Source organism: Papio anubis, chromosome 13 (assembly GCF_008728515.1).
Source record: "Papio anubis isolate 15944 chromosome 13, Panubis1.0, whole genome shotgun sequence".
In the NCBI taxonomy this organism is placed as follows: domain Eukaryota; kingdom Metazoa; phylum Chordata; class Mammalia; order Primates; family Cercopithecidae; genus Papio; species Papio anubis.
This window is the reverse complement of record NC_044988.1, coordinates 101,905,491-101,928,486: the sequence shown is the minus strand read 5'-3', so window position 1 is coordinate 101,928,486 and position 22,996 is coordinate 101,905,491. Positions and strand designations below refer to the sequence as shown.

General features: G+C 54.0%; 1 protein-coding gene across 1 annotated transcript in view; it reads right to left on the bottom strand.

The window, feature by feature from the left end:
- The window catches only part of NTNG2 (netrin G2), an 81,148-nt gene extending 63,729 nt beyond the window's left edge, over window positions 1–17,419 (bottom strand). The window contains 4 exon segments of the mRNA XM_031654670.1: window positions 12,557–13,251; window positions 13,487–13,619; window positions 13,982–14,071; window positions 17,298–17,419. Of these exon segments, the coding sequence (XP_031510530.1) occupies window positions 12,557–12,769 (213 nt within the window). The 5' untranslated portion in view covers window positions 12,770–13,251; window positions 13,487–13,619; window positions 13,982–14,071; window positions 17,298–17,419.
- Window positions 17,420–22,996: the final 5,577 nt, after the last annotated feature.

The window sequence follows — 22,996 nt, the reverse complement described above, 5'->3', positions numbered from 1 at the left end:
TGAGGGGCTGAGGAGGCCCAAACGGTCCCCAAGATAAACTGCACTGGGAGAGAAGGATGCCAGGTCCTTGAAGACAGGCCCGAGTCCCTTTCCACAGAGTGAGCAGTTCTGGAACACTCCAGGGCTAGATTCACAGGGATCCACACCCCTGGATATTCCAATACAATTCCCTCCTGCCAATGAGACCCCAAGAGGTCAGGGGGATCCCTCTGTGGCCACCCAGTGAGATCCCAGCCCTGCTAGCTCTCAATTTCAGAATTACCATTTGGACTCCTGTGTGACAGAAGGCAGGACAGGACGGTGACGGAGGCCCTGGAGATTGATCCTAGTTTTGGCCGTGCAAACTTGGGTCAGCGTCTCCCCCTCCCCGCACCTCCCTCTCCTCATCTGCACACTGAACTGGTTCCGTCCTGTTATGAGCAGGCAAAAAGCCGCGCGCATGGGTTGCTTTGCACAGCGCCTTTCCCTGAATCACCACTGGTGTGTGGCACGACGGAAGCACGTGTGCCCCAGCCTCACTCTTGAGGCTCCCAGGCGTCCAGCACACCACTGAGACCCACGCCATGATCGCCTGCATTGCTGCAACCGCCAGCATTCCCACCACCATCCTATCCGGCCTCCCCCTCCTGGCACAGAGCACTCTTTCTGTCCACCTTCCGTGACGCTCTCCACCACAGAGAGGACCACGGCTGGCAGTTGGGCTTAGGGCGCGCTCTTGATCCCCTCAGGGCCCCCAAGATCTGGCTCTGAGCCGTGCCAGAGTCACCAGTAGTGACACATAGGCGGGAGCTCACCTAAGCAGGCTGGGAAGTGGATGCATCACCCTCACTGACCCTGAAGAGGCAGCTCCAGCCCCCGCTGGCTGCAGTGGCATCTGGGCAGGCATCCCGTGTCCCCTACCAGATGCCATCACGTGAAGTCAGATCCAGGGCGTGTGTAGATGGACAGAGACCTGGTTGGGGAGGGTCCTCATGGCTCCAGTCTACCTCTTTGAGAGCCCTTGGCCTAGGGTGGAGCCTCCAGGGTCTGAAGCTCCTCATGGGGGCTCAAGGAAGTCACTCCAACCCTCTGGGTCTCAGTTTCCCCATAGGAAATGAGAAGGGAGAGGGATGGGTCTCATCGGTGGTTTTTTCTTTTTCTTTTTCTTTTTTTTTTGAGAAGGAGTCTCGCCTGTTGCCCAGGCTGGATGGAGTGCAGTGGCACAATCCTGGCTCACCACAACCTCTGCCTCCTGGGTTCAAGCAATTCTTCTGCCTCAGCCTCCTGAGTAGCTAGGACTACAGGTGCACATCACCACCACGCCCAGCTAATTTTTTTTTTTTTTTTTTTTTTTGTATTTTTAGTAGAGACAAGGTTTCACTGTGTCGCCCAGCCTGGTTTCGAACTCCTGAGCTCAGACAATCCACCCGCCTCGGCCTCCCAGAGTGCTAGGATTTACAGGTGTGAGCCACTGCACTTGACCTGATTAGTGGTTTATATTGTCTTCACAGGAGCCCAGGACTTCCTGGGGGTGGATTGGGGAACTCAGGGGCCTAGGGCAAGGTGGAGGGACACCAGCCACTTGCTTCTGGGGTCCCCTTTCCCGGGAGCCGTCAATTTCACTGTACCATGCTTATTGATGTTGGGGTTTCTCTGGCCTTAGACAATCTCCAGCATGCCTTCTAAGTTGTGTGTCTGTATTTGAAATGATGGATAATTATCTTTAGCATTTATTAAGTACCTGCTACATGCAAGCACTGACTGTGCGACAAAGAAGAGGATAGAACAGTGCCTGGCTGTGTGGGAGAGGGACGGAGGTGGAGTGGAGGCTGAGGAGGTATTTGGAGGCCAGAGAGAAGTCACAGCATCTCCTTCCAAGGCCCCTGCTCTGAGAATCCAAGTCAACATCCCAGCCTGAAAGCAGAAGAAGAAAATGAGGGTGGGGAGAGGGAGGAGAGGGTAACCGTTTGGGTTTTTCCCCTCCTCAGGCCTCACTGTGGCATAGGCATTAAATGACTGGGATCTGAGTTTGAGTCTTGACTTCACTCAGTTTTGTAGTCTCAGTTTCCTCATCTATAAAATGGGCACAACAGGAGAGTAATAGTTTCTACTGTGTGGATTATCCCGGAGGGTTCGATGAAGTAGTGCACATAGAATGTTCGATGCTTCAGAGGAATAGATTTGAGGCCAGGTGCGGTAGCTCACGCCTGTAATCCCAGCACTTTGGGAGGCCGAGGCAGGCGGATCCCTTGAGTCCAGGAGTTCAAGACCAGCCTGGCCAAGTGGTGAAACCCCGTCGCTACTAAAAATACAAAAATTAGCTGGGCGTGGTGGCGAGTGCCTGTAATCCCAGCTGCTTGGGAGGCTGAGGCAGGAGAATCGCTTGAACCCGGGAGGTGGAGGCTGCAGTGAGCTGAGATTGCACCACTGCACTCCAGCCTGGGTGACAGAGCAAGACTCTGATTCCAAAAAAAAAAAAAAAGAGATTTGAGAGTCCAGAAGTAAGTGCATAGATTATGCTCAATTGATTTTCAGTGAGGTTGCCAAGAACATTTAGTGGGGGAAGAATAGGCTCTTCAACAAATAGTGTTGGGGAAACTGAATCTCCACATGCAAAAGAATAAAGATAGACCTTTTTCCTTATACCAGATACAAAATTAACTCAAAATGGATCAAAGACCTAGATACAAGAGCTAAAACTATAAAAGTCTTAGAAGAAAACATGGGGGTAAATACTGCTGACCTTGGATTTAGCAATGGTTTCTTAGATATGACACCAAAAACACAAGCAACAAAAGGAAAAAATACATACATTGGAGTTTATTAAAGTTAAAATAGGCTGGGGGTGGTGGCTCACGCCTGTGGTCCCAGCACTTTGGGAGGCCCAGGTGGGCAGATCGTTTGAGGCCAGGAGTTTGAGACAGGTGAAACCCTGTCTCTATTAAAAACACAAAAATTAGGCGGGTGTGGTGGTGTGTACCTGGAATCCCAGCTACTTGGGAGCTGAGGCAGGAGAATGATTTGAACCCGGGAGGTGAAGGTTGCAGTGAGCCAAGATCGCAACACCGCACTCCAGCCTGGGTGACAGAATGAGACTCTGTCTTAAAACAACACAAAACAAAAACAAACAAACAAAAAACAACTAATAAGCACATGATGGCTAACATCATTAGCCATCAGGGAAATGCAAATCAAGACCATAATGAGATACTGCCCCATGCCCACTAGGCTCATCCTAATGATACAAAACAAAACCAGAAAATAAGAAGTGTTGACAAGGATTTGGAGAAACTGGAACTCTCGTACATTGCTGGTGGGAACATAAGAGGTGCAGCACCTGTAGAAAAGTTTGGCGGTTCCCCAAAAAGTTAAACATAGAATTATCTTGTGACCCAGAAACTCCACTTTCAGGTAGACACCCAAGAGAAATGAAAACGTACACGCATACAAAAACTGGGACCCAAATGTCCACAGTAGTATCACTCCTAATAGCCAGAAAGTGGAAGCAGCTCAGATGTCCATCAGTTAGGAAATGGATACACAAAATATGGTGTGTCCACACGATGGCATATTATGCAGCCATAAACAGGAACAAAGCACTGATTCACGCGACAATGTGGACGAACCCTGGAAACATTTTGCCAGTGAAAGAAGGCCGTCACAAAGAGCCTCATATTGTCTGATTCCATTTGTATGAAATGTCTAGCATAAGTAAATTCATGGAGATAAAAAGTAGACTCGTGGTTTTCAGGGGCAGGGGAAGGGGATGAGGAGTAACTAACGGGTGCAGGGTTTTCTATCGGGGTGATGGAAACATGCTGGGACTAGGTAGAGATGCTAGTTGCACAACACTGTGAATGTACTGAATTGGATATTGTAAAATAGTTTAAAAGGCAAGTTTTATGTTAGACACAGTAAGACTTTTTTTTTCTTTTCTTTTCTTTTTTTTTTTTAGATATGGGTTCTCACTATGTTGCCCAGTCTGGTCTCAAACTCTCGGCTGCAAGTGATCCTCCTGCCTCGGCCTCCCAAAGCACTGGGATTATAGGTGTGAGCTACTGCACCCGCCAAAACATTGTTTAACTGGTTAATTTTATATTATGTGAATTTCACCTGAGTTTAAAAAATGTTTTAAAATCTTTTTTAAAATGTTTATTGCTATGCTGAGCCCGAGGTATATACATCTGGGATCCCTCTGTCTGCACCGGAGTCCACCGTTTTTTGTGGTTTTGTCTCTGACCAATCTGGATTTCCCTAAACTCCCAGAATGTACCTGGCAATCACCAGGGAACATCGAATGAACTGGTTAATCTAGCCAAACCCCCTGTTGCTCAGTTGGGGAAACTGAGGCTGGTGCGTATCCTCGGTCTCTCAGCAGCCAGGGCCTAGAACTCTGGCTCCCCGTGGCATTCATTCTGCTCCTATGCACTACCCCCTCCCCCGCCAGCAGTTGGTGTGTGCTCGGGGAATTAGAAACACATTTTCTTTCTTTTTTTTTTTTTTTTTTTTGAGACGGAGTCTCACTCAGGTTCCCAGGTTGGAGGTGGCTGCATCTCGCTCACTGCAAGCTCCGCCTCGGTTCACGCCATTCTCCCCGCCTCAGCCTCCCTGGGCAGCTGGGACTACAGGCTGGGCGCCACCGGCCTGCTTTTTTGTATTTTTAGTAGAGACGGGATTTACCCATGTTAGCTACAGGATAGTCTCGATCTCCTGGACCTCGATCCACCCCTGGGCCTCGCCTCCCAAAGTGCTGGGATTACAGGCTTGAGCCACCGCGCCCGGCCTAGGAAACACATTTTCATATATTGAAGCAAATCTGCTGCTGATGAAAGACAAATCGGAACCTGCAAACCAAAGCCGAACAGAACGGGTTCCTGCATCATCTGCTGTTTCTCCCATTCCTCATCGCCCGGCCACTCCAGGAAGGAGCCCTGCATCAGCACTGGCCACAGGGACTCTGGCCAGGTCAGCCCCGGTCAGGGGCCACGGCTCAGCACCCACGTGGTCCAGCCTGGTGAGCTCTGGACCAGCCCCGTGGCGCAGGGCTTCCCTGCTCTGAGTTCCCACCATTGCCTCTCAGTTGCCCTCCTGCCCCTCTTGCTTCTTCAGAGCCCGTGGCCTAATTCCTCCTAACCCTAGCGAGCAGTCAGGAGCCAGACACTAAAAGGCTGATCCCCAGCTCCTACACTCAGTGGGTTTTGAGAAGTCTCAGACTATTTACCAGTCAGATGCACAGTAATAGACCTCCAGGGGCTTGGATGAGGTGGAAAAGGGGTGCGGACTGTCTCCTGTCTGTCGCCCACACACTTTCCTCTTGAATCATCCGGCCCCCTTCCCTGCATCTCTGCACCAACCATTCCTTCCGCCCACACCCTCGCTCTCCTGACCCTTCCCATCCTGCAAGGCCCACCTCTGAGCCCACAGCCTGTGCCTCTGGCTGTGGGTTTGGCCTGTGGGGTCCTCTTTTGTCCCTCAAGCTAAATCCTAGAATTAAAAAAAATAAAAAATGCAACTTTTTTTTTTTTTTTTTTTGAGACGGAGTCTCGCTCTGTCGCCCAGGCTGGAGTGCAGTGGCACGATCTTGGTTCACTGCAACCTCCATCTCCCAGGTTCAAGTGATTCTCTTGCCTCAGCCTCCCAAGTAGCTGGGACTACAGGCGAGCGCCACCACGCCCGGCTAATTTTTGTAATTTTAGCAGAGACAGCGTTTCACCATGTTGGCCAGGCTATTCTTGAACTCCTGGCCTCAGGTGATCCACCCACCTTGGCTTCCCACAGTGCTGGGATTACAGGCGTGAGCCACCACGCCTGGCCCTTTTTTTGAGCATTCCTTTTGTGCTGGCACCCAGCTGAGGGCATCACACACCTGGTCTCATCTTATTCGTACACATTTCCTTTGAGGTTGTGTCCAGCGCCACGCCCAGTTTCAGACGAGAAAACCAAGGCTTAGTGTCACCAGGGACTTATCCCAAGTTCCACATCCCAGAAGTGTGGGATGTGCCTGAGTCCCGTCTGCTCCCTCCGGAAGCCCAAGTTCACATCCACAGCATGGTGCGACCTGCCTGCCTGTCCATCCATCCGTCCGTCCACTGCCTGCCTCGTTGCAGGTGGGATTGGAGGCAGCTTGTGATTATACCCACAATAAATGAGAAACAGGGAAATGGAGTAAACATCAGGGCTAGGGAGCATAGAGGAAGACAGCCCAGGAAGGTGGGGATGCGCAAACCAGAAAGGTCTGGGGTCTGTAAGTCTCTGACATTCTTTGGAAAGATGTCCCCGCTGGGCCCTTTCGCATGGCTGCCTGCCTTCCACGGGGTGTCTGGACTCAACCCCATTCCCTCAAGGGAAGTCAGAAGCAAGGATCTCACTCCGTGGGCCCCGGGCCTCGGTCTTCTCATTGTCTACTGCCCAGGAGGGAGACTTCACTGTGCAACAAGATGTCATTTCACGGAACTATTCTTGTCCTAGGCTGGGCCCTGCCTCGGGCATTTCAAGAGACTGAGTGGCTTTAACGGCTGGTGAAGCTCAGGCACCAAAGTCACTTGCAACTGACTTAAGGACAGAGCTGTGCAAACCTGCCGGCTTCATCCAGTTGCAAATCCCACAGAACAGGGACTGCAGAGGTGAGAATCAGGGGCTTCCAGGGTCTCCTCTGTTGTGACCCAAACCCCAGTTTTTCCTTCAAGACTCAGCCCTGGCCGGGTGCGGTGGCTCATGCCTGTAATCCCAGCACTTTGGGAGGCCGAGGCAAGTGGATCACGAGGTCAGGAGATCGAGACCATCCTGGCTAACATGGTGAAACCCCATCTCTACTAAAAATACAAAAAATTAGCCGGGCGTGGTGGCAGGCACCTGTAGTCCCAGCTACTTGGGAGGCTGAGGCAGGAGAATGGCGTGAACCCGGGAGGCGGAGCTTTCAGTGAGCCGAGATCGTGCCACTGCACTCCAGCCTGGGTGACTGAGCCAGACTCTGACTCCAAAAAAAAAAAAGACTCAGCCCTGATCCTACCTCCTCTGAGAAGCGTTCCTGGATCACACCATGTTTCCTCCCATGCATCCAATCATTCAGGAAATGCTTACTGAGCACTGATCAAGCCCAGAGGGAGGTGCTGGGGATGCAAAGATAGCGAGACAGCCCTGCCTTTGAGGAACTCACAGTCCAGGGGGAAAGCAGGCATCTAAAGTTAGAGAATTGGTCCCAACAGCCAGCACGCAGTGAGCACCTACTATGTGCCGAGCATCATGCTCATGACAGTCTCCTATGCACGTTCTATTAATAGCTCCCATTGGAGAAACTAAGGTTCAGAGAGGTTAGGTCTCACATCAAAGATCACACAGCACGGGATTCTAAACTCTCCATCCCTAGGGCCAGAGCTCTTCACTGCTAGGCCAGTCAGTAAGCAGGGTGATGACCAAACGGGGCCTCGTCACCTCACTGGGCAAGGGAGTCAGAGAAAGCCTCCTGGAGGAGGAGGTGGAGTCCAACCTGAACCTTGAAAAAGGAGCCAGGGTTATCTGGGTAGAAGCGGTAGCCTTGAAAACAAAGGAAGGAAGGGGCAGGCCTTCGGGTGGAGGAGACAGCACGGGCCAAGGCTGGAGCGGCCGGGAGAGCTCATGGGCAGGGACACGCCCTCCTCCTTCCCTAGCTCCTGTCATATCAGGTGCCGATGTCACCATTTGTTGTTAGCTGGGCATTGTCTTCAATGTCTGTTGTGTTTTCTCTTGTTTTTCGCTTCAGTTCTCTCTAGTCATCTCACTTTCCCATCACAACTGCGCCTGGCATGAGGTCAGACCTGGAAACACCTACCAACTGGATGGGTGTGATGGCGAGAGGAGGGAGGCTGCGGCCAGAAACACAGAGGGGGAAGGAGGCCAGAGCCATTGGGCTGGTCAGCTCTGCATTGTTGGATGGAAACATTTCATGATCATCGAGGTCCGGCAGGAGGCAGAGTGTCTCTGACCTTGATTCTGCATGTGGTGTTCAGTGTCACGGTGGGGAGTGGCTCGAGGACTCCAGGACCTGCCTGCTATCTGCATTCATCAGCCCAGCAGACCCCCTGGGGGAGGAATGGAACCATTTGCTCTGCAGCTGGGTAAACTGAGGCACAGAGAAGCTAAAGCAGGTTCTAACTGAGTAAGATGTGTGTTCAAAGATGCACGTTCACAGCCTGCCCTCGGCTTTCCTGTCCACCAAAGCCAAGATGCCTCTGTATGCTGGAGACTCCAACATGGCTGAAATTCGAATGTTCACCCATGTCAATGTGGAAACATCAAGCTTATCAAGATTGGATAAACAATAATATTCAAGCCTCACACTAGAACAGAACTTACAGTCTCCGCCAAGCACCTTCCGGTACGTTGTGAGAGGCATTTCCTCTCCCAGGAAGTCAGTGAGGTGGGCAAGGCAGTCACGATCATACCCCTTTTACAGATAGGGAAACCGAGGCTTGGAGAATTTCAATGACTCACCTCAGACCACCCAGCCCCCAAGTGACAACACTGGGATGTGAGCTCAGGGCTTCAGATTCCAGGCCTGTAGCTCTTGTCAGGAGCTAGTGCTGCCTCTCTCTGGTACCTTCCACTGGCTCTTGCTCAGAAGCACAGATCCCCTGCCCCGCCTTGGTAAGCGAGGCTCCCAGCTCCATTCCCCCATTCCCAGGACCCCTGCTGCTCTCCTGTTGGCTCCTGTCTCCCCTCAGCAATGCCCTCCCCTTAACCTGCACAGACCCCATGGGACCCACAGACCTCAGGCCACTTTGTCAATGACAGGCTTCATCCACCACCGTGGACCAATCCCACCCCAGCGCTCCAGAGACTTCCTGTTGAAAGGCAGATTCTGGCTCAGCAGGTGTGGGGCGGAGTCTAGGATTCTGCACCTCTATCAAGGTGAGGCTGCCTGGGCAGTAGCTCTCTCCATCTCTCTCCTGCCCATCAGCTTGCCCCTGAGTCTCGGGTGGCCAGCTTTTGTCTCCAAGGCACAAAGGAAAGGTTTCCCCCTTCCTGTCACGGGGAGCACTGGTAGCCGGCGGGAGCCCTGCCTTGCAGAGCGCTAAGGGGTACCTCCCAATGCCAGTCATGCCCTCCCCATCTCGAAGGGGTCCTGCAAGCAGCTGTTACCCTGTGAGGGGCTGAGACGCCTTTGCCCGCCGCCCTTCCTGCTTCCTCCCCGGCCCACAGCCTTGGCGGGCTGACCTCTGGGGCAGGCCCTGGGAATCTGGGTGGGGGCGGCTTCTCTTCTCCCACAGCCCTCATTGCAATTTTGTCCTTGCCCAAGAATCCTCGGTTGAGAGCTCATCCCTATTAATTCTCATTGTGCATTTAGAGCCAATAGGTTTTTATTTATTCATTTATCTTGTCTTTCAGCCTCCTCCCCTTCCTTGCAAGGCTGGAATTTACAATTCAGTTCTCAGGTGGCCTTGCTGAAGGACAAGAAGCCTGGGAGAGAGAGAGGGTCTGCAATCTGCATCTGAAAAGGCCGTCCGCCCCGGGCCCCTCTTGTACCCTCAGAGTGCAGCCAGGCTTGCGCTCCCGTAGGCTGGATGTTAGGACACACCTAGCACCCGCTGCAGAAGGGGCGAAGGAGAGCAAGGACCCATGGGTGATGGCAAGGCTAAGGGGGGCAGTGGGCATCTGGCCGCCATGAGGGCGCCCCCTGGTGGCTGGTTAACAACAGCTGCTGGGGCTTAGGCATGGAAGCTCCCCCAGCCTGCATCTTCCACCTGCTGCCAGAGACTAGAAATACAAGGCGTGGTGTCCCCAAGGCTGGGGAGAGGCAAAGGACTCTGGGGAAGTAGAGAAGCCAGGAAAGTCACCAAGGCCATAATCACAACAGTAATAAGCCAGTGACTAGTATTGCACATTGAATACCTACTATGTGTCTGTGCGTACCACGGCAGCATGGCCAGGCTGCGCTGTCCCACCAGCACCGTGACACTCCTACATTATGGCTTCTACTGGGCAGAGGAAGACAGTGAAACTCAGAGAGGTCAGAAGTTGAGAGAGGGGAGGCTGTGCCACCTGGTGGGTGGGCATGGGCCTTGGCCACAGGCAGTTCCCAGCCTGCCTTCTCAACAAAGTGACCTTGGCAGGATTTAGGCAACATTTTCTAATCCCTAAGATGAGATTAGACTAGGACCCACCTCAGAGCATCCTAGAGATGATTAAATGAGACCTGCCCGGACCCTCCCAGGGAAGCCACAATAAACTGTGACATCAGGGTTTGAATCCAGATCTGTCTGGAAGTAACCATCCCCTCCAAAAGCCAGCCCTCCAAAAACCACCCCTCCAAAAGCCAGCCCTCCAAAAGCCGGCAGCCTGCCACAGCGGCCTCCCCATCCTCATCGGACGCACATTTGTAATCAAAGCAGAGCCGGATGGCAGCCCATGATGAAATATTTAAGTCCATCAAACAGGTGGCGAGACACTGAGGACTCGCCCATGTGGTAGATTGTGGAGGGACTATTCTTTCTCCCCTGCCTTCCCCACCTGTCTGCCCAGGAGAGGAGCAGGGGGTGGGATGGGAGAGTGCACTCTTCCAGACCCCAGGGCTTGAGGACGGCTGCCTGGGATGAGGCTCTGCCAGCACTGGGACTGGGAGGGGTGACCACCTCCCCAGGGCAGCTGCCCACTGCGCTGGGTTCTCTGTCTGAGGGTGGGGGTGGGGCAGAGGTCCAGGGCCAATGACATCCTAGCCAGCTTTGGCCAGGAGAGGGCCTCAGACTTGCCTCTGAGGGTCATCTCCCCACCTCAAGCCCTCGATCCGAAGCTGGTTCTAGAATTATGATTTAACTGCTCCCCCAAGCACATTGAGGCAGTGATTAATATTTAAGAGAAAAAATACAGTCAAGACTCTAATACATGACAGAGGTTGACTGTGCCCGGGAGTGTGTAGAGAACCCTCCCACCGGCTCTGAGATGTGGATGGAGCACCAGCCCCCATCCTGGCTTTCCTCCTGGCTTCCAGAGCCCAGCCCCCTTGCTTGGCCCTGCGGTCCCCGGGGCAGTTATGACCACAGACTATCCAGCCCCAGCTCCTGGCTTCGTGCCGCCTTCTTCCCTCCCTCCCTCCCTCTCTCCCCAGCTGGCCCTGGCCCAGCCACCACCCACAACGACAGCCTCATCGCCACTGACAAGCCCAAGTAAGAAGCTACCTTCTCGGGCTGACTGCCCTGTGATGTGAGCAAAGCCGGCCCATGAGATCGAGTCCTCAGGACTCTGAGGTGGGGGCACCGGGTCAGCCCCACCATAAGCCCGGAGACCTGGAGGCTCCTCCAAGGACATGCAGAGGCACAAGCTGCCTGGGGGATGGCATCGACCCCCTCCTGTGAGTTCCTGCAGCCTGGCTGTCCTACCCGGCTCTGCCCTGCCTTCAGGGACGGCCTCCAAAGCACTGCCCAGCGGGAAGCAGCTTAGCTCAGAGACACTGGAGCCACTCTAAGCTGGAATCACAGCTTCGCCACCTCCTGGAGCGTGACCTTGGCCAGATGCCTTCACCCACCACCCCTGGACTGCCTCAGTTACCCCACCTGTATGACCGGAATGACAGTGGCTAACATCTGCATGCGCTTACTCTGTGCCAGGTCCTATTCCGAACTCTTTACCTACATTAATTAAACCACAAACTCCTCACAATGATCCTAGGAGTGTGTGCTCTTAGTGTGCCCATTTTGCAGATGACAGAACAGAAGCCCACAGACGTCACTGGGTCAGAGCCTTCCCCTGACACTCCTTCTTTATACAACACAGAATCCACCTGGCTGGCTGAAGGGAGGACTCCTGGCAATGGCATCAGGCTCAGCCCACACACTCAGGCAGCTCGCGTGCAACCATCTCTGCTGTTGTTGTTGCTGTTAACATTACTTGAGTACTGAAGTACTCCGTGCCCCTAGGACTACTCCTTCTCTAACTAGGGAGGCAAGGGACAACGCCTGAATGTCTGCCTTCTCCGGACTTATCTGGGGGCTATCGCCATTGCATGTAGGAATGGAACTGGAAGGGGACCCAGCTGCACTGTCTGTCCCGGCCTGACCCCCAACTTCCTCCTTTGTGAATCCCCTCTGAGCCTCCGTCAAACCTCCCCATGCAAAGGGCCAGCTCAGTGCTTGGCATGCTCTAGCTTCATGGTACAGTCTGCTGGATTGGATTGAGGGGGCTAAGAGGTTGCACCGCAGAAAGGATGAACAGAGGGGTATCATGTTGCAGGTAGCATCTCGCTCACTCGCCCAGAATGCTGACTTCCTACACAGGAGGTGGGGCTTACCCTCAAGGCTGGGGAGCCGAATACTATGGGCTACCCGAAGGAACTAATCTAGTGGCCAGCTGGCCGAGAATGCCCCTACCCCAGAGAACAATGTCACATGACCCCAGTGTCCTCAGGGTGGCCTCTGTTTTGACACATTTCCAAGATGGGACAAAGACCTGGTCCAGGTCTGGTCCAGGTCTGGTCCAGACCTGATCAAGAGGCAGAAAAGTCAGCCTTGCATCTCAGTCCCCCAGCTCTGCTCATCCACCCCAAGGATCTACTCCAGACCTCCTCCCACTTGGCCTGGACAAGCAAAAGAGCAGTAAGTGGACTTACATGGGAGCAGAACCTCTCAGGGGGGTCTCCGCACGTGATGCCTGAGGGTTCCACCTTCACCTTGACGTAGTCCTTCAAGCGCATCACCTTGGGCTGGCAGGCGTAGAACTCCCAGGTGGGGCCCTCATCTGTGGTCACCCAGGATTTGCAGATGTCGTAGTCCCCAGAGGCCAGAGGGAGGCAGTGCAGGAAGAGCGCCAGCAGGTGCAGCATGGCTGCGCAGTCCGCAGGGGCGCGGCCCAGAGAAGCCCTGGAGAGGCAGCGACGGGGTCAGGCGGGACTTGTGGCCTCAGCATGGAAATGCCACATCTACCAGGCGAGGGTGGCCGGGTGTCCCAGGGACCCAAGCACTGAAGCTTTGCAAACAGCGAGGAACTTGTTGTTTCCAAAAGGCCGATATGGAAAATTCAGAGCCAGTGTTTCTCAGACCGCTGATGGACAGATCAGAAAGTTGCCCACAACTTCACGTCCTCCTAACCTTGTCATCACACCTCCCCCGGAGGTGAATCTGATCAAATCAGGCAGACTCTCAAATTGTGACAGTGGATGGAAATGGGATAAGGAGAAAATCCGCAGGGATCCTGCATGAGGCCGGATCAGATTGCTTTTAATTTTTGTCCTTCCAATCAATCCAGGTCTTTAAAGGGCTCTTAATGGGTGACGTGCTCAACACCACTGCAAAACAACCCTCCAGCCTGCATTGTAAAGATAAAATAAAATCAGGAGGTGGACATGTTAGCTGGAAACATGTTCCCTCTTTGGGACTGGACTTGGGTTCTCAGACCAATAAAAGAGATTTCTTTCATATGAGCTTAAGGTGGCAACAGCTGTGTGACTGGACTAGAATAAAAAGCTACTGAGGTGCTAACCGGGGAGAAGGCTATTTGGCTCTGCTTTGGTGGGGGCCGGCACTAATGGGGCCCAGCTGACCTTGGCTGGTAGCCATCGGCAACTTATTATGAAGTTTCTGAGATCTCAGCTCTCAATCCATCCAGGTACCTGGGGTCTGGCTTGTCTTTCATTGTAAGAGGGGAGGAGAGAGAGAGCTCATTAGCAACAACACCTGCAACAAATTAAAGAGGGGGAGAATAGAGACGTATAAGAACAAAAGCTCTCCGGCAAAATGTGCAAAAAATGAGGTTGCATTAGCAAAGTCTCCCGAGAAAACTGGGTTATTTTTATTAATATCAGAGTTGCACATTTGGAGATCGGGCATGTTCTTTAAAAGATGATGCATTTTTCTCTCATTTATGGGAGGGTTAGTTCAGCAGAAGTGCCCCTGTTTGGGGGTCAGAGACTTTTGAAAGCATCTCCAGGAGCCAAGATTTAATGGTTGCTTTAAAATACTGTGACTGTCAAGTCAGAATGTCAAAGTTGTTGAAGGCAAAGATGAGAATGTAACTATAGGTGCAGATGAGCCCATACCTATATGTACAGATGAACAGAGTGCTCCACGTGCTGGCCAACCACGAAGAGCCAGGCACTGAGAAACAGCTCCCCAATCATAGGCACAATCTGAAATGGCAAATTTAATTTTTTTTTTAACTGTAAGAAACTAGGGATACTGAAGACTGCCAAAGAGGTGACACTGTTTTGTGAGTTCAGATTTTTCTGATCAAGGCCAGCATTTTGCAAATCATTCTTAGAGGGTAGGTCTATAAACAGGTTACTATTATGATTATTGCTGTGCTATTTTAAGCTTCTGTTAATTATTTAAAATCAAAATAGATATAACTGTTATATCAAAATAGATGCCAGTTACATGAACATTACATCGGGAAATAACATGACTGCAGTACTGTGGTGTGTTCCAGACACTGGATACATCACCCGGAGAATCCAAGTCCAGCCAGCATGGGATTCTGGCCAAAAATATTGGCCAATAGGGCAAAGGTTACTGCAATAAGTTACAGCAGAAGTGCCTGCATGATTAATTATTCTGGTTACTATGCCTCCAATGATTGCATTTGACTTCCCAAACCGCCCCAAATGTCCAGTCTGAGCCTGGCTCTCCCCTGACATCCTCTTCACCTTCTGTGCATGCAAGGCCCCTGAAGAGTTAACTGTGCTTCCATGAAACTCCATTCTCTACCCAGACAGAAAAACGCTCCTGCCAAAAATGACAAACCGAAGTGGCGGACACTTGCTGCCCTGAGCACCTCAGGTTGGGAGCAGCCCCCAGCCAGGGCCCCAGGGCTCCAGGCATGGGACTCATTCATCTGCGTCAGGGCGACCCCTGCCCCTCTCTCTGGGTGAAGGGCTGCTGATGGAGATGAATGAGAACCCAGCCAGGACCATTTTCCCCGTCTCACCTCTGGCTGTTTAAAGAGGAACCTGTTATAGAGCCTGCCCGGCCTTGAAGGCGCTCCTTGCTAGAAAACTCTCAGAAAGAACGTGCCCGGTGTCTATTTTTGCAACCTGAGAAAATGTAGTAAAAATAAAATAGCGCGGCCGGCAAAGGTTTGGATGCCACTACCCGAGCTCGCGCTGCCCAGAGCACAGCACGTTCCTAATTAATTCTTCCAGCAGTCGACTCCCAACTGTTCACTAACAGGTAGGGAGCTCCTGGCTGCTGGGACAACCAGGACGCCGGGCTGCGGCTTGCAAGGAGGGCGCAGCTGCCGCCTTCCTTCAGCTGCAGGACCCGCGGCTGCTCGGGGCTTGCAGGGCGCTGGACGCCGCCGGGCGCGGGGAGGCAGCGAGGCCCGGAGGCCGGCAGGCTGGGGCGAGCGGCGCGCACGGCGCAACTCGCAAATCTATTAATTGCAGTCCTGTTGGTTTAAATGCCACGCATTCCCTGGAAAATAAATAAATAAATAAATAAATAAATAAAACCCCTAACAACAACAAAATCTGCCAGGGGAAAAATGTGTTTACAACTAGTCAATCAATTGGGCGTTGCTGGCATCGCAGGGGGAATTATGAGCTCAGCACACGAATATTACAGGCGGGTTCTGCCAAAAAGAAAAAAGAGAAGGGGGGAAGAGACACAGGAGTCCCCGGATAACGAGGAGGAACGCAGAGAGTGAGGAGTCGGCAGGGAAATTTTCAGAGTAAAAGGCTGCATCCCGGAGGATCGTTTTCTCCGTGGAAAATTTATCTTCACCTGATATTATTAAGAAACTGCAGCTCCCAGAAACAAATAGAATCAATGTGCTTTATTTTCTTTTAAGAGTCCTCAGGAACCGAGGGGGGCTGATAGCCAGGGTATTAAAACCCGAAAATTAGATTTTATCAGGATTTCTGAACTCAGATTTCTCTGTCTTATTGAATTAGCGCCTCCCGAGCTGGCTGGGCTCGCCAGCAGGTTCCTCTTGGAGTTGCCGGCTGCGCCCTCGCCGTGTGGGAAACTTGCCGCGGCGGGCGCGGGGCCCCTGGGGGCACCGGAGGGAGGGCGCTGGGGGCTCCTGGGACTGGAGGGGACTCAGCCCACCCCGGGGTTCCCTCTCCCTCCTCGGCAGGGGCGGCGGAGGGGGGTGAAATCTGCCTTCGGGGGAGGGTAGGGGTTGCCGGGAGGGAAAGGAAGCTTGGTCCGCGGGGTCACCTTCCCGTCCTCCGCCCCGGGCGGGGTCCAGCGGGCGCCCGGCGCTCACCGCAGCCTCAGCGGGCGTCCTAATTGCGGCGGCTCCGGTGTCCCCTGCTCCGGAGCGGGCCCTTTATCTGGCCCCTGGGTCCCCGCCCGCAGGAGCCCTGGAAAGTTGGGCGCGGGAGGCGGGGCGCGAGCATCCAGCCTCGGGTGGGTCCCGGCGGGCGGGGTCGAGGCCGGGGCCGGGGTCGAGTCAGTGCTTCGGGCCGGCTGCGAGCCTGGGACACCGACGACCCGGCAGCCCCGCAGCTGCTTTTTGTCTTCCCAAAGTTGCGTGCAAGCCACGGGAGCAATTAATAATTAAGCCTGTAATAAAGGCCCGGCCCGGACTGAGGTGCCCCCTTTTTCGGCACTGCCTCACTTAATTAAAAGACACCGAGCAGGGCGCCCAGGAACTAGTTGGATCCTTTGCCCCGGCGCTGTAGACTGCGGCGACCCGGCTGCCGCCGCCCCCCGCCCAGACGGCCAACTTACTCCAGAGCGGGCGGACCCTGAGAGCCCGCGGTCCTCTCTTCCCGCCTTCCCGCCGCCTCTGCTCCCCCAACCTGCGCGCCGCTCAGTTCCAGGTTCGACTCCACGCGGGCCCCAAGCCGGTGCCTGCGCCCCCTCACCTCCCGACCCCCTCCCGGCGCCAGGAGAAGTTTCCAGCCCCGGCCGCGGGAGTTTCTCTGTGCAACTCACAGGCTCCCGGTTTGCAGAGAGATGGGAGGGCACGGGATGGGGGTGGTTCTAAGCGGTGGCGGTGAAATTGGGGTGGGGGAGAGGCGCGGGAGTAGGGTTAATTTCCTTTTTCGAGACACATCCGAGCATCCTTGCAACATCCCTCCCCGACACACATAGACACACACACACACACACACACACACACACACGAAGGAAAGGACCCGGGGGAAGCCGGCCAGAAAGACAAGCTACCCCTTTAAGATGCTGCTAAGAACGCACCCTCACACACCCCTCTGGGGCGACTCCAGTCCTCAGCTCGTAGCAGCCGCCACCAAACAACTTTTGCATCCGAGCCTTTGCCGGGCCGCTGTAAGTGGCTCCCGGGCCCCGGCAAGCCTGCATGGTCACCGAAGCCCTTTAAAAATGAAACCAGCCTGGCCAAGCTGCAGCCTCTCCCCCGCCCGCCTCCCGGGCTCTCCCCGCCCGCCTTACCCCGGCTCGGAGCGGCTTCCCGGCGCGGAGACCCGGGAGGGCCGAGGACCGCCACCCTCCGGCGCTGCGCCTCCCCCCTCGGGCTGGCGCTGGGTGGGGGCGCGGGCCGAGGGCTGCAAGCCGCTGCTCCTTCCCCGCGCCGCTCCCGCCGCTGTGGCCGCCGCCGCCGCCGCCGCCGTCAGATCGGGGCCGGGGAGCCCTCCGGCCGCCGGGGGGGCCGCCCGCAGCCGTCCCGGAGACGCGGGCCGGGGGAGGGGGCCGCCCGCGCCGCCCGCATCGCCCGCCCGGGAGGAGCGGGAGGTCGCCGCTAACAAGTGCAAACTTTTTGGCCCCCCTGGGCGGCCCGGGGAGGACCCGCGCTCCGGCGCCGGGCGGCCCCCGGCCCGGGTGGGCTTCGCGGCGGCTCGTCGGGGAGCCGGGGCATCCCCCCGGCGCGGCGCGGGCCAGATGGCGGGCGCTTCACTGCCCCCCTGCACTCCGCTCCAAGTTAATGCCGAGGCTAAATCCTCTTGCCATCACTCACGATCACCATCGGGGCTTTTATCTCTCGGTCTGATCCGGGCTGCGTAACTTCCTCTGTGTGGCTTTAACACACCATCCCACCACGGAGCAACGGTCTTCTTAAAGGTGCAGGAAGGAAATACTGCGCGGCTCGGGGGACGCGCCACGGCCCGGGGAGGGGCGCGGCGAGCAGGGGAGTCCCCGCGGGCCCGCGGCCAGGGTGGCCCTGGCAGCCTCTGGGGGGTCGCTGCCTAAACATCGCCTCCCGGCCCGGGGGCCAGCGGGTCCCTGCGCCCAGAGCGCATCCTCAGCCGGCTCCGGTCAGGCGCAGCCGGGCTGCAGCTTCCTTTTCCAAAACCCGGGGGCCTGCTGGGGTGCCAGCACCCATGGGTGTGGGGGCTGCCCCATCGGCACGAGGGAGGGGGGCCAAGTGAGTCAGTTCCCCCACCCCCCACAGCCAGGGGCTCAGGGCTGCTCCTCGGTCTCTCCCTGTGAAGTGCTGCCACCCAGAAGGCCCCAAGCAGTGGGTACCGGGGTGGGTGGGTGGATTTGGGGAGATGGGGAGGGGGAGCGATCTGAGCGCACAACCAGAGCCTGAATACCAGCTGACACATCGCCGCCTCCACCCTGATGGGCCCTGCTTTTGACGAAGCCAAGCCAGCTCTGCAGAGAGTGCAGAGTAGGGGGGCAGGAGGGGCCTGGCTAAGGGGTTCTCTGCCTCCCTCCCCTGCAAGCATGGGAGGCAGGTGTGGGAGGCCTCCCGCAGCAGCAACCCAGGGCAGAGGCCACCCAGTTGGCAACATCACATCGGGCAGCCCTGTACTCTCCGACCCCCGGGTGGTTTCCTACCAGGCTGCCTCCCAGGGCTTCTGGGAGAGTTTCCACATCTTCCAAAAGCACATGTGGTTTTCGGACACTCCTGGCCTCCTGGGGTGGGCTCACTGCAGCCTTGAGCAGCCAGCACTATCATTTGGATGCATCAAGAACAAAGGGCCTGAGGACAGACAGAGAGAGAGGCAGAGAGAGAGACCAGCCCAAGGTCATAGAGGGTGTTGGGAATGGAGCAAGACATGGCACCTCAGTGCCCGGCCCTGCTGCCACCCTTCACCTCCACCTTAACCCTTCCCTGCTCTCAGCTGCCCTGAAAACTGGCGAGGGAGTTATACTGCTGAATAATATTTAGAATATTGTGACATAACAGGCAGAGGATGCAGAATTAAAGATTGTCATCTGCTGTAATAATAATAATATATTTATTGAACACCTGTTTTATGCCAGACTCCATGCAAACCAGCTTGTGTGCATTATTCACTGAATCTTCGCCAAAGCCCAGTGACTTCACTGCTAGTAGCAAAGCCTCAAGTTAGAGATGTTAAATAACTTGCCCAAGGTCACATAGCTAAGGACTCTGGCTGGGGAGGCAGGGCTCTTGGGTTCCTGGGTGATGCTCTGTCACTGGCCTGGCTGGCTGATTAACTTGGAATACGGCCCAGATTGCTTTGGGGCTCAGTTTCCCCATATGTGAGATATGAATGGTAAATCCTTCTTTTTTCAAAGAGGGGTCAAAACAGGGCCATTGTGTGCCTCTACCTGCACACGCTCTCAGATGCCTACCACCGGAGATGGGCCTATCCCACCAAGCAGTTCAGGAAGGCAGACATGGGCCAGCCCCTGTTTACCTGTTCTATGCAGGAGGAAGCTCCTTGGGAGAAGAGAACAGATCTTAGTGGCGTGATTTTTAAGCACTCAGCCTGCAGGCAGCAGTGAAGGGCAGGGTGTGGGGCTCCTGCACAGGGTGAGTGATGACCAGGGTCAGCCCTCAGCCTGCTGTCACCCCGGGGCAGGGTCATCAGTCCCTGGGAACCGCCCTGCTCCTCCATCATCACTGTGGACTGGATGCTGTCGGGAACAGCCAAAGAGATGGAGGGGCTGCTTCTTATTTGTAGTTCATCTAAACACAGCAGAGGGACCAGGGGTGCCTCCTCCCTGGCCCTGCCAGGAGGGTTTCAGTGACCCGTATGCAAAGATATGTGCCACTAGAAACAATTTTTAACGTGCCTCCCCGCCAGCCCCCACCCCCCTCAATACTCCCTGCCTCTGCAACAAGCTGATGCCAACAGGGTTTTTTCGGGGACCTATGCCAGAAGCTGTCTTCTGGTCTTATTTCCAGACCCCAGGATAATGGAAAGAGCACTGCACTGAGAGTTGGGATAATGGGCTTTTCTTGGCTCAGCACTTACCACACTGTGTGTGGCTGGGGAAGATCCCTTCCCTGCTCTTGGCTTCAGTTTCCCCATCTGACAATGAGGGGATTTGCCCAGGAGGGTGGTCCCTGTGCTATGATCCTGAGTTGACTGCACTCCACAGCAGCCTCCAGGAGACGATGTTCCTTTCAAGTGAACCATAAAGCACTTATTTTCCAAGATAGGGAACAAATAGGATTTCGGCCATGCGGGGACCAGGTGGTTGAGGGACGTTCATTTTTAAACTTCATTAAGGTAGCTTCTGAAAAAGGACCTTTTTCCAGCCATGAAAAGAAGCTGAGCACCAGGGGCAGGAAAGTGTTAATGAATCTCCCCGAAAATAACCGCTGGCTCCCCTCTCACCAGCAGCCTAATCATCCTCTTCACTGGTGGGATTTTGGCTCCAATGCACAGTTTTAATTTGAATTGTGTATGCGGAATTTGCTATCAAAAAGCATCTGCAGAACAATGCATTTAATTTTATTCCATCTATATTTTTTAAAAGGATTTGTATATAACCATACATATATATGATTATATCCATATGATTGTATACAAGTCCACTATATATACGGACACATCCATTATATATGTGGACAATGAAGATATACACCAAAGTATGAACAGGGGAGATGAGGGAGGACCAATGGGCTTTATTATAGATATCCTCTCTGGGTTGCTTGACTCCTTTACAATGAGGAAATATGCATGGTATAGATGAGTAACAGGAAATTATAAAGTCACAAGCAAAAATGATCTACTAGCTTTGTAATGAGAGGTAACAGATGAGGTCCAGGCCCTCTGGGGACTTCCAAGAGAAGACAAGTCCTGATGCAGACAGACAGACAGAAAAAATGAGCTCACATTGCAGATTTAAGTCAAGTGCAAGCTCAAAGGACACCCCTACCAAGTTCTCACCCGTCTCCTCGCTCACTCTGTTCACTTATGCCAGGCCAAGATTTTGATTCTTTGAGAAACTCTTTGTCCCCTTGACCTTGAGCAGTTGAGATGCAGCTGTTAAGGAAGTGGTAAGATCCTGTGCCCAGGACCATCTAGGGGTATTCAAGACGTCCTGGGGCCCCTTCTACTGCCAAGGTAGGGGAAGGGGGAACCTGCAGCCTTCCCCAAGGTGACACCTCCAGGCAGTGGCAGAGGCTGCTAGAAGCAATCTGACCCCTCCCTGTCAGTCCTCAGCTCTAATCTCTAGACCATACTCCCATTAATTATTATTACTGTATTAATCATACATGTGATTAATTCAGTAATGGTGATTCATAATTGATTGCATTTTATATGGCGCCTTTCATCCACACGTCTCCCAAGATGTGCACTGCCTACAACAAGAGACACATAAAGCGGAACGTGTTCTTTGCTTGCCTGCATTTTGTTGGATAAACTTCTCTTCGGAGAGGCAGGGGGCTAATGGCCTTCGAGCACACGGAGCTTGCCAGTCCCAGCTCCGTGCCCGTCTCCCTGAGTACTGCAGCTCAGTAGCACCCTGCCTTGCCCAGTGGCAGCCGTACCGTAGGAGTCATGCAGATCCCACCCCCTTGGCAGGCAAGTCGGCCTAGGCCCCAGGCTGCCGGGCAAGGCCAGCCTGCCCTGGCTGGGAGGCAGTGCCATAGAGTGGCTTGGATGAGGGCCCTAGAGCCTGACTCTCTGGGTATGAGTTGTGCCTCTCCCGCTAATTAGCTGTGCGACCTTGAGTAAGCTACTTCCTTCTCTGCCTCACTTTACCCAAATGCAAAATGGGATTATGATAGTCTCCATCTTCCTAGAGTTATGGTCAAGATCTACAACGATAGACAGAAAGCAATTTCAAACCTAGCACGCAGTAAGTGCTCGATAAACATGAGCAGCAATTGTGGAACCTTAGGCCTGGTTCCAGCACCAGCAGTTCTGTGACTCAACTGGTCTCTTCCCTGCTCTGGGTCTCAGTTTTCTCAGCTGTGAAATGGGATGGTGGCTGAACCTTGTTGGTCCTTCCAGATCTTAAATGAGCACCTAATACAGTCACAGTTGAAATCTGGGGCTTCAGGGTCAAGCAGCCCTGGGGTCCCATTCCTGGCTCTGTGACTCACCTTGCCAAGCCTCAGTTGTTTCATCTGGAAGATGGAGGTTAGAATGTTCTCCAATACCTCGGCTTGGTCTAACGATTTAGTGAACTAATGCTTGAAATCAATTTGACTCCTAGAAAGTGCTTAACACAAGGTGGCTCTGGTATTACACACTCAGGCACGAAGCACAGCAGTTTACTGACGATCTCCAATTTCTGCTTTAACCACCACTCTGTGAAAGAGACTTTTATCCTGGCCATTCTTCAGACAAGAATCCCGAGGTTGAAGGATGTGTCCTGGGTTATTCTGGGAGGGCAGGGCTCCTATTTGAATCCAGGCCTCATGGTTGGGCTCACTGATACATGGTCTCGGTCCCAAGCTTATCATTCCAAGACTGTTTCTTCCCAACAGACCTGGGAGGGAACCAGCATTGCAGTCTCCACTTGCCAGCAAAAGATACAGGGACTAGCTGGGCGCGGTGGCTCACACCTGTAATCCCAGCACTTTGGGAGCCTGATGTGGGCGGATCGCTTGATGTCAGGAGCTTGAGACCAGCCTGGCTAACATGGTGAAACCCTATCTCTACTAAAAATACAAAAATTAGCCAGGCGTGGTGGTGCGTGCCTGTAGTCCCAGCTACTTGGGAGGCTGAGGCATGAAAATCACTTGAACCTGGGAGGTGGAGGTTGCAGTGAGCTGAGATCAAATTGCACTACTGCACTCTAGCCTGGGTGACAGAGCCAAAAAAAAAAAAAAAAAAAAAAAAAAAAAAGGAGATACAGGGACTGGGAGCTGGGAGTGACTTGGTGCCTTCTCCAGGGCTCATGGCATGTGAGCCCTGGGCAGTGAGAACAGCCCCTGTGGACTGGGTGGAAATACTACTGAGCCACCGTGCCTT